Here is a 12360-nt window from a genome sequence, read left to right on the forward strand (position 1 = left end):
TTGACAACATCGGGTTCTAAAAAGACGGGGCTACGTGCCACATAGCACGTTCAACCAGCTATTTATTGCGAGGAAAGTTTGGAGTTTCAATTATTTCAAGAAATCTGAACTTCATTGAATGACACCCAAGAAATTGTGATTTTTTACCATTAGCCTACTTCTTGTGGGGTTAGTTGAAGTCAATAAACTGGACTCGCTTTCAGCTTTGGAAGTCAATATTGAACGTGCTGTTCTTGACATACTGACTTATCACTTGATTTAGTGGAAAAAGTACGAGAAAATTGGGTTCATCGTACTCGTTCCTGCTAAACAAGTCAAGAAGACCATTTTAATGATGTTATGTTCAGAGCTTAATTGTATCGATTGTACTTCACATTAAATACAAAACATTTGAATTTCCGTAACAATAAGTGAGTTTTTTTTAAAGAAATCGTGTCACACTTATTCGAAAAAATCCGCAAAAGAGCAATCGAGCCGGCTTTTTACATTATTCCAAGAAAAAGTTTTCTTTAGTTGTTGTCGTTGTAACGGTTACTTAGTCCCCGTTAGGATGGTAAGGATTAGATAAGTTGTCATCGAGGGCATCCAACGGTAGGGGTGTCAGATCTGTATGATTAGCAGGGCATGCAAAATCATGCGGGGACTCGTTGCACCCTGAACGAAGCTACGCAAAGTCACTCTCTATTCTCGCGGCAACTCGAGCTCTTAATCTCCAATGGGTGTTGGTTTGACTTCAAGTACGCCATTCAGTTGACAAAAGACCTCTTGATGCTCCTAAAAGCCGGTTTCGCTACAAGCAGGTAACTGCAGAGATGATTTCTGCGAAAGCATCCACCTCCGACAGGCCGATAAGTTCACTTATAAATGTTATTTTGGTCCTATGTAAAAACAAGAAAAAACATATGTAACTGCCGCAATGATGCTATAACACCTTTTACAGCTGCATTTCAGTATAGCGTATAAGGGTGTAGAAAGTCTTTATCTTGGGTTTGATCGGTCAGTTTGTTTGGCAGCTATATGCTATAGGGGGTTCCGAGAAATAAGCTGCATCTTGGTGAGAAAAACGGACGGGTCTAAAATTTGAGGTCGATACCGCAATAACTGAGAGACTACTTCGCATATATACAGACAGACGGACTGACAGCCAGATATGGCTATATCGACACACTTTATGGGGCCTTCGTCATATTTTTCTTGGTGTTACGAACTTCGAAGCAAACTTAATGTACACTGTTTTAGATATAACAACTCTTTTCTATAATATTTTCTCTCAACAGATTTCAGTTTATACTCAGTTCCCACTGAACGATCTCGCTTATGCTATAAAAAGTAGTTAGTTATTCCCAGAAGTCCACATCTGTAATCAAACACTGGTCCAAATTGGTACGCAACAGATACACTCAATGCATACCAGTCTTTTGCCAGTCTTACGGAAGTATAGCCGTGAGAGTTATGAATAACAAGTAAAGAAGGGCTAAGTTCGGGTGTCACCGAACATTTTATACATGATAAAGTGATAATCGAGATTTCATTATCCGCCATTTACATATTTTTCAAATACCGTATTTGTGTAAAGTTTTATTCCGCTATCATCATTGGTTCCTAATGTATATATGTATTATACAGAGAAGGCATCAGATGGAATTCAAAATAGCGTTATATTGGAAGAAGGCGTGGTTGTGAACCGATTTCACCCATATTTCGTACATGTCATCAGGGTGTTAAGAAAATATTATATACCGAATTTCATTGAAATCGGTCAAGTAGTTCCTGAGATATGGTTTTTGGTCCATAAGTGGGCGACGCCACACCCATTTTCAATTTAAAAAAAAAAAAAGCCTGAGTGCAGCTTCCTTCTGCCATTTCTTCTGTAAAATTTAGTGTTTCTGACGTTTTTTGTTAGTCGGTTAACGCACTTTTAGTGATTTTCAACATAACCTTTGTATGGGAGCTGGGCGTGGTTATTATCCGATTTCTTCCATTTTTGAACTGTATATGGAAATGCCTGAAGGAAACGACTCTATAGAGTTTGGTTGACATAGCTATACCAGTTTCCGAGATATGTACAAAAAACTTAGTAGGGGGCGGGGCCACGCCCACTTTTCCAAAAAAATTACGTCCAAATGTGCCCCTCCCTAATGCGATCCTTTGTGCCAAATTTCACCTTAATGTCTTTATTTATGGCTTAGTTATGACACTTTATAGGTTTTGTGGGCGTGGCAGTGGGCCGATTTTGTCCATCTTCGAACTTCACCTTCTTATTGGAGCCAAGAATACGTGTACCAAGTTTCATCATGGTATCTCAATTTTTACTCAAGTTACAGCTTGCACGGACGGACAGACGGACGGACAGACATCCGGATTTCAACTCTACTCGTCATCCTGATCACTTTGGTATATATAACCCTATATTTGACTCTTTTAGTTTTAGGACTTACAAACAACCGTTATGTGAACAAAACTATAATACTCTCCTTAGCAACATTGTTGCGAGAGTATAAAAAGAGAACTATGGTTTCTTTTGTACTAAAGTCATTATTACAAAGCCTTTCAAGCTTTTTACATAAACTATAAGTCTAAGAAAGATCTTCTTTGACTATGAAAGACTAAATGGTTAAGAACTTGTGCTAGCTATTGATAATTCTACCGTCAATCACTAACACTTTCATGGCTGACAAAAACTGTATATACCATACACACATACTACATATGTATGTATGTATGTATATGTAAATACAATTCTTTGCAAAATATTCGCAAGACAGCCGCTATCAAACAGTTTCTTTACAGCGGTAAATTCCCGGCTGCTTGTAAATGCAGCCACTGTTTGCTCAGATCGGTCCACCCGCGCATTATTTGCAGCGGCCAGTCAAATGGGAATTTTTGAAAACCCGCTGTATTCAGTTCGTTTTATGCCGTTGTCAGCGCATTCGGCTGCGCGGCTTCAATAAAGGCAAAAGCAAAACAAAGTCTCTGCTGCAGCTAACTCGAGCGTTTGAGCGAAATTTCGACAAATTCTCATAGATACATTCACACACATTGCTACAAATCTACATACTTTGGTATATAAAAACAAAGTAAAATATTTTAATTCACATATGTATGTATGTATTGGTATTGTATAAAAGACAACAGAAGGGAAATAAGTGCAGAACAGCACAGCGCCAAGCAAAGAGCGGCCGCCGAGTTCGCCTCCAACACCGCACCTCTGCGCCAGCAGCCCCAACACTCATTGCTTTTAGTTGCGCGCGGCGTTCGCCTGACAGCACATTCGTCAGAATCATTTGGTTGTGCTCGCTGGCTACAATCTTGCAGTCTCTCCCGAATTATTTTATACTTTTACCCAATATATTTTGGTGTTGTTTTTGTGATATTTATTTTAATTTCCACTGTGTCGCTTATTGTTTGTAACTCCAATCGGTCAGTAATTAGTTGCTTTGTGATATTAAGTGACTCAAGTCCAACAACAACAAAAACAAATAGTGTTAGTGTATTTCATAAACAGTGTGTGTGAGTGTGTGTTTGCTTTGTGGTTAACAGCTGGAAGACAATTGAAAGAGATACATGCACTTTGGTCAACACAACAACAGCTTCACACCGTTTTTAGAGTCACACTTGCGGTAAGTTTTGTTTTTTATGGGAAACCTAGTTGAGTATAGTTTTTCATGACAGTGAACTAATTAGAATGCAGCCACGTCGATTACTTTGGAGGCACGAACCTGCGGTTTGCAGATCTAATTGCCCATATAAACGCTTTGTGAGAGCGTGAGTGTAGTGAGCAATCGCAGGCAGTGCTGTGTGTTTTCATATAAAAAGCGGTACATATGTACATGCATATACATATGTATATGTATGTATGTATATACATTTTATTATATACAATTTGCAACAATTACACACTGCATACGTCTGTTGTTATTAGGTTTTAGATAAAAAAAAATCACGAAGCCAAGTGAAAGGCTTTGTTTATTCGGATTTGTGAGTAACGCTAAATTGTTGCAAATATTATTTTCTGGCTTAAATGTAGACAAAGCGTTGATCCCCAGGTTAGTTTTGCGCAATTCGAGTAAATTCTATATAATTTTGGCAAAGGTAATAAACTTCTACAGCAAAAAATATAACAATGCAAATTTATTTTTGTGTCTTAAACATTTCGGTACTAAATGGGTACAATAACTAACGCATTTTTTTATATAGACACTAATTTTAATCTTTGAAAGGAGTAAAAACTAAAAAGCATTTTTTTTTAAATTTTTTGTTTTTTTTCGGTACAAAGTCGCACTTCTTATGAAAGGAGATTTGTTATAATATGACTACACAAAGTCTAAAACCACTAAGTTTAGCCTTTAAATAAAAAACAATATAAAAAAAAACTATTATTTTAAACTAAATTTGCATTTACGGTACAAAATCGTTCACATGAATTTATGTAATATAACTTTACTATAAAGGCTATAAACACTAATTTTCGTCCTTAAATAAAGTAAACAAATTAAAAGCATTTATTTTTAAAAATTTTGCTTTTTCGGTACAAAATCGTACCTATGTATAATAAGAGAGGATGTTATATGCCTATACAAAACTTTTATGCCACTAACTTTCGCCTCGAACAAAGTAAAAAATAAAAAAGCATTAATTAAGAAAATACATTTTCGGTACAAAATGACAAAGAAACTATTGTATATATTATATGTGTACATATTTTGTACATATTAAATATATTTATATTTTTAAAATAAAGTAAAAGATTAAAAAAATTAGTAAAACATTGCTTTTCGGTACATATAATCATAATCGAACTTCTTTAAATACAGTTATGCAAAGCCTTTGCCACAATAAGCAATAGTTTCGGTCTTTGAAAACTGAAAGAAAATACGGTACATTTAATTTCTAGTTTTTTTTACATTCTCGGTACAAAATGGGTACACTTTTATAACAATTTAAACTTTTTATAAATTCTATACCAAGTCCTTGATACTATTGTATAATATTCAAATCAACGATATTAAACTGTTTTACATGAAAGACGCATAGTTTAACATTATCAGTACAAACCTCTGCGTCTTTCTTTTTTTGTTTGTTTGTTTGTTTGTTTGAGTAAACGTAACTATACAAAAGTGTTTAGTAATTGTACGTCATACTCAATAAAATAATAGTTAATAAAATATTAATATTTTAATTTAATACTCGGTACAAAAATATATTCAAAACGGTACAACTGTTTTGCATAAATATTAAAAAAATGTAAATAATACTAAGTCTAAAGTCATTGATGTGAATCTTTTTATAAGTGAAAAGTAAATTTCTTGATTTTCGGTATATATGTATGTATATTTATTTATAATGACTAAAAAAATCAGAATAAAAAGTATAGTGATTTTGCTAGCTTTATGCTGTACTTAGGTCAACAATTTTAACTTTTCAATGCATTATAATACAAACATATGTATATAAATTTACCTATAAGTTGCATTTTCGGCACAGAATTCAAACGATATTTTAAGTGTCTCTATATGAAAGTTTACCTAAAACTATATAATGTTCAAGGTATTACCATTTGATTCGTGAGAAACTAAATGTTTGCATTTTCGGTAAAAAGCTGTATCCTGTATGTTTTTTTAGTTTGTCATTCTTCTTTCAATACCATAAATGTTTTAAAGCTATATTTAGGTAAATAATACATTTATTTTTTCATTTTCGGTACAAAATACTACCACAAACCAACTAATATTTATTCTTATTAAAAAACATTTTTTCATTTGTTCATTGATAACTTTTTTCTAGATTTTCGTCAAATAATACATTTATTTTTGGATTTCCGGTACAAAAACAAATATCTAAAAACAGCTAATTTTTATTTTTATTTTAATAAAATTTTTTTGCTATTTGTTCATTGATAGCTTTTTCCTAAATCTTCATCAAACTTGTTTTTTATTTTCGGATTCCAACACTTCTCTCAAGTTACAAAGCTAAATATATCTTCCCTCAAAAAAATTTCAAATATTTGTCTAGCCTTAGTATTAATCAAATTATCGTCGAGATGACGCCTATTACATACGGTAAAATGTATTTCAAATCCCAGAGTTGCCATATTTTTCCAACTTCACGCTCTTAGAAGTAAGTTTGAGTTAAAATTTCCGACAGTCGCTAACTTTTTCGCATTTTTATGAAGTGGGAGTATGAAATCTGCATAATCAATCAATAATCAATTTATTGCTTGAAAAACAAAGAAGAGAATTTTTTTCCATACCTTCGTAGTCGTTTTGGTAATGTAAAATATCGATCTCTTTATACAATGTACTGTAAAATATAGTAAATTGTTCGTTGATTGACCGAAGTTTTTTGACCATTTGCAGGTGGAGATGTTCTTGAAAATGGTGGGATTTTTTTATAGACTTTACCGGTTATTAAATCTTATGAGAGCTTTTTTCATGGCAGTATTTTTTTTGTATTAATAAAATTTATAACAGATTAATCTTTTTAAATATACTTTCTTTTTTCTCATCTTCATTCTTATCGCAGACTTTTTTGTTGTCATAACAAGCGACTTAAATTTCATTATTATGGAGATAAGTGTCTTACTTGTAAGTATATGTATAATACCCAAACACTCGCAGTGGATTATCAATTTTCACAAAAAATTATTCTTTAAAATAAGTTTATCATAAGAAATATTTCGTAAACAAAAATCTTGTTCAAATTTACGCATTTGTCATTGAGATTTCTTAATAATTTATAATAATAGAACTTTAAGGTACAATACTAATTAGGCATAATGGCACAACACTGATAAGTTCGCCCGCTTGCTATACAAATCTGTATGTATACGTATGGTATGTATGATGTACAAGCAGAGATAGTGCGCTGGTACCCATATCTTTTATCTGGCCAAAAGCTTTGAAGAGTACAATAACAGTTAATTTCCGTTTTGGTTGTGCTCTTAAAAGGCCAACACACTGTTGCTTTCGTTTATAATTCTCTCTCTGCTGCTGACTCACGGAGAGTGCTGCCATGTTGGTGTAACTGGATTGAAAGTGGTGGTTAAGTTTCAAAAAAATCAAACGACATTCATAGTTTTAGAGTTTTTGTTGTTGAAATTTTAGCTTTTATACTATACGTATTTCGAAATTGAGTGTTTATATTTTTGTGTTATTGATTTTGAAAAAAAAAATGTGAACAAACAAAGATTGAAGTACTCATTTATTTGAAGAAGACATAATATGACGAGTTAAGTGATTTTTCAAAAGTGAACGAAGATTTTGCTTAACAAAAAAGTTAAATTTTCGAGTAATTACTCGTAGTACCAAGGTTCTGCTTAGGAAAGATATTACTGGTATAACCAAGACCATGATTATCAAGGAACCGAAATATTCGACAATTACTTTTTTGACTCTTAAAATTTCTGAACCTCATTAAAAGTCAAAGATATATTGGAAAAAATTATACCAGCTATCAGTTTTGGCCAGAAAAAATATAAAAATTCGTTATGGACTTTCTATACCATACATATTAGCTTCTCAAATCGGAATAGCATTTCAGCTGAACAGCTATAAACATTAGCATTTTGTAATAGGTATATTAGTGGGCTTCGATACGCAAACCCTGGAGTGTAGCGAATCGAACAAGCAACTGGTATAAGTTGTATTGACTGTCAAATAGAAATAAGAGGCAAGAGACTATTACACTTTAATGAGCTAGTCACATACTCACTTGTATTAACTTCAATTAGAGAACATACAACACTGAGAAATTGTCTCTAAGTTCTCTGCGTGAACTGGATAACTTTTTTGTTTTATGTTTTGACATATTGTTATTGGACAAGAGGACACTTCACAATTTTAGCGAGCAGAGAAGTGTCTATATATCAGCTATTGAATCCTAATTAGTAAAATATTAAATAGCTTGAAAAGGTTAACATTGGAAATAAATAGTGGGAAGTACTTAATTATTTCATAGAATAATTTTTTAAAGAAAAAAATCTATTTGCTCAAAAATAAGTTTGGCAAATTTTAACAAAAAATAACGCGCAAAAACATATAACTGTAGTGGCAACGCCACCTACGAACAACCAATTTTACTTTCGGCTTCTAGCTGCGTAGCGCATGAGGGCACCCACCATATGTTAGAAAATTTTCGCTGTTAAGATGTACATACGTTTGTATGTGCATTGTTGCTTTTTGAGCAAAATCATTGCGAGTCCTCTGGCATTTCGTGCTGCTTCCGCATCCTTTCAGTTTGCTGCAGCGTCTTTGCGTCATCAGTTGTGAATCAAAGGGCAATCCGCGATGAGTAAACGCCTTGTGATTTGATTTGTTGAGCAAAAAGTTAAACAAGAAGCCCAGTGCAAGCAATTAATCAACTGGTTGTTGTGTGACATTTTTCACTTTCGTTTTTCATTTTCGCACCGTGAAGTTGAAGCTCAAGTGTGTTGAACACAATCGCCTTGTTGTCGTTTATATGTACACCATTTATTGAAATTGCGATTTCGCAGCAAGGAAAAGATAAGTGTTAAGCAACAGGCAACTCGCAAGGCAACGAAAGAGGCAACAATGAAGATTCCAATATTTATTATAGGCAAGTTGGCAAATATTTTATTGTGAATTATGGAAAAATATGAAATGTGTTGTTGTTTATGGAATAAGCCGATGTGTATGGAATGGGATGATATTGGCAAATTGATAAAGTTATGTGGATTTATATGTGCTTGCATATATACTAGTATATAGTGTACATACATACATATAGTATATGAAAATATCAGTTTATAAAACGGATTTCGCGCTGCATACTAAAATTTTATCACAATATATACACATATTTATATGTATATGTTTGTAACTATGTGAAAATATGTTCAAATGAATATTTGGTAATGTGTATTTGCATACAAATATATACTATATACACATAAGTATGTACATTAGGGTATGTCAAAAGCTAACCTTTGAATAAACCTATACATATTAAGCAGTAAGTTGATAGTCTAGGTTTTTTTTATTGAAAAAATTCCCCTGAGGTGCATTTTTTTACCCTGAGCATCGATTTTTATACCCTGAACAGGGTATATTAAGTTTGTGACGAAGTTTGTAACACCCAGAAGGAAGCGTTGGAGACCCTATAAAGTATGTATATAAATGATCAGTATGTTGAGCTGAGTCGATTTAGGCATGTCCGTCTCTCTGTCTGTCCGTCCGTCTGTCTGTATATATACGAATTAGTCCCTCATTTTTTAAGATATCGTTTTGAAATTTTGCAAACGTCATTTTCTCTTCAAGAAGCTGCTCATTTGTTAGAACTGCCGATATCGGCGCACTATAACATATAGCTGTCATACAAACTGAACGATCGGAATCAAGTTCTTGTATGGAAAGCTTTCACATTTGACAATGTATCTCCACAAAAGTTAGCACAGGTTATTTTCTAAGATAACAATAAAATCTCCGAAAAAATTGTTCAGATCGGATTACTATAGTATATAGCTGCCATACAAACCGAACGATCGGAAAAAAGTTCTTGTATAGAAAGCTTTCACATTTGACGTGATATCTTCACGAAATTTGACATGAATTACTGCTTAAGGTAATAACATAATCTCCGAAAAAATTGTTCAGATCGGATTACTATAGCATATAGCTTCCATATAAACTGAACACATAGTTACTAAAAGAAATGCACCTGTGAAAGGTATATCAGCTTCGGTGCAGCCGAAGTTAACGTTTTTTCTTGTTTTACTATAAAATCGCGAATGCGGAAAATGTTCTACGGACAAGTCTGTAAAACTTTGCCTAATAAATAAATAATCGGTTGTAGGGGAGATATGTGCGAAAGTTGACCGATCTTGTCGATAGCGGCACATGATCAATAGAATATCTAAGTTTACGTAGATAATAAATTTTTTCTGAATAACTCAAAAACTAAAGAACAAATTTGTATAATCACGAAAAACGACGCCTTGAAAATCGCTTGCTCAAAACCGGTTTTAAACCTGTAGTCTCTTAGGCAAAGTTGTTGAGAATGGCCCGTAGAACATTTACCACACGATTTTTTCAAAAATCGACCCGCCCTAGTCGATATTAAGTTTCCCACGAAGTTTGTAACATCCAGAAAAAAACGTTTAGTTAGTTTTTTGGCTCACCCTAATAAGCATATGTAGATATACATTTAATTCACCCACTCATGAGTACGTGTATTTTGAGTGATGACGTGTGGTGACAGAAAGGACTGATGTTGTCGACTTGGCAATTCGTGGCTATCTCCTCTGTTATTTACTCCATTTTTCAATTCACGAAAGAATATTTTACGAGGTATTAATAATTCCGCAGAAAAGTGACTGAAGAATGTCGATGCAAAAATGCTTGGTATTAGGAATGACTATAAAATGCATTCTGAAGAAGGAGAGCGCATATATAAAGATAGTCTCATACAAACCTCCGTCTTGTCTTGTCTTCTATATACTATTGAAATTGTCATTAGATTAAACAAACTTTCCGGGCCTTATCTCCAATGGAGCAATCGTTAATAGTCTGGAAGCAATCGGTAAGAGGCCGCATCATAGCATGGATAAAAGCTCTACAGAGCTGCAGAAATCCCCTCAGCGGGTGCCCTCTCCAGTGGTTTTCTTCCCATACATAGCAGCATAAAAGCAGGTGGTGTATGTCGATTTTCCTTTCACGGGCCATTTGCAAGATTTGACGCATGCTGAAAATTTGGTCGATAGTAGATTTTCCAGGTCAAAAAGTATGCGGGCAATTGCTATTCGATTTTCTTTATGGGCAGGCAATTGAACGTCTAGTCCAACAAGATTAGGTTCGGCATCTCCAGATGTTACGCTTTCACTGCTCTTCAGCAGGCTGGAGAGTGTTCTCTTCATAACTTCAGTATGCTCTGAACATTAGCCACTAGATCACCACTTTAGGTCCTGCAATGCTCCGGTCTTAAAATCTTCCGTTAGTCGCCGGCTCTTTTCGTAAAATTTTCGAGCATTACCCTAGGCTAGCATTATACCTACGCTGTCCGCTTTGTTCCCACTGCAACATGACGGTCTTAATCGTACCAGCTGTTCCTTCGACTTTTCCGAAAATCAATGACTTCCCTTACACCTGTATGATAAGGAGCTGAAAATGGCGTCCCACAGTTGCCTTATACCGAGTTGCTGATGAGAGCTCTCAAAGAGCAGGAGTGCAAGTCGAGTAGAAAATCGTTTAGCTGTCAGTTGTGATTGTAACTTCCTGATGTTGTAATTTCCTTGTGTTTGTTGACGGATGTGCTTTGCTGTACAGAGGCGGGCACATATCTTAACTATAACAAGATAGTGGTCCGAGTCGATGTTAGGTTCTCGAGTGTACGTACATACGTCGTCGGACACTGGAGACTTGTCGTGCATCTATCACAACATGATCGACCTGGTTTTCAACTCGATCCAGAGACATCTTTGGTCATATCGTCCTTCTATTCTATTGGAGAAAGGGCGCAAATCGGTGGAATTGAAAAAATTTTGCTCTGATGATTGTGGCTAGACGCTCAGTGTTTCTCTCAATGACTGAGTGTTTCTCTCACCATAAATCAGGAGAGGTAGTTTTTGGGCCAAACTTTCGATACTTTTATCAATAATTAAGTAATATATTATACAACTAAAGAAGGTGATTCTAAATTATCGATATTTTTACCAATATCTTTTTATTCGCCTTAAAAATATTATTAATCGCTTAAATGGCAGGGCCACACACACTTTTCAAAATAATTTTATCTCAAAAATTCCTTGCTCCAAATGGCAGGGATGCATAATAATCAAGAGTAGCGAAAGGCCTTGGAAGTTTTAAAATTTTTTCCCTTGATTTAAGGCATGCATTCTTCGTACACGCGAGACAAGGAACCTAACCACTGAAGTAAATAGAGGAAAGGCTTTCACCTGAAAGCAAATTAAGTTTCCAGTCCAGTTGTATTTCTAACATGAAACAAAATAAAAAAATAAACTTTAAAAAGCGTAGCTGAACCGTAAAAAGTAGGACAAAATTGTCTTCTCAGAACGATGTTACCAGAGCAAAAAGCTTAGCAAAGGTTAAACGTCAAAGTGTTATTAATATTGCTCACACGATTCTAGAGAATATGCAGATATTAAAAAAGAATAATTGCAAATAATTATGCACATAATTAAATCAAATACTTTATCACTTTTCTAGCAGTAAAATAATAAAGCAAAACGTATTACAATTATAACAAGTATGCAAACCACAATTTTTCTACTGCATTCGAGCACATAAAAAATGGACCTGTGAATTGCACATTGCATTCAATGACGAATGAATTAATGCTTAGAATACCTGACAGAGTTATAAAATGTCGTTCCCTATTTGGCGCAGT

General features: G+C 34.3%; 1 protein-coding gene across 2 annotated transcripts in view; it reads left to right on the plus strand.

Moving 5' to 3' along the window:
- Nucleotides 1-3278: 3278 nt before the first annotated feature.
- The window catches only part of LOC120777133 (cytochrome b reductase 1), a 40300-nt gene continuing 31218 nt past the window's right edge, over nucleotides 3279-12360 (plus strand). The window contains exon 1 of one of the 2 annotated variants that reach the window (XM_040108280.1): nucleotides 3279-3620. Coding sequence is in view for 1 of the 2 variants with exons in the window: in XM_040108279.1 (XP_039964213.1) it covers nucleotides 8550-8574 (25 nt within the window). In the remaining variant the exon portion in view is untranslated. Of the gene's footprint in view, nucleotides 3621-8210; nucleotides 8575-12360 lie in introns of those variants that run through there. The other variant, XM_040108279.1, reaches the window with a different exon arrangement.

This window comes from Bactrocera tryoni, chromosome 5, assembly GCF_016617805.1.
Source record: "Bactrocera tryoni isolate S06 chromosome 5, CSIRO_BtryS06_freeze2, whole genome shotgun sequence".
Taxonomy (NCBI): domain Eukaryota; kingdom Metazoa; phylum Arthropoda; class Insecta; order Diptera; family Tephritidae; genus Bactrocera; species Bactrocera tryoni.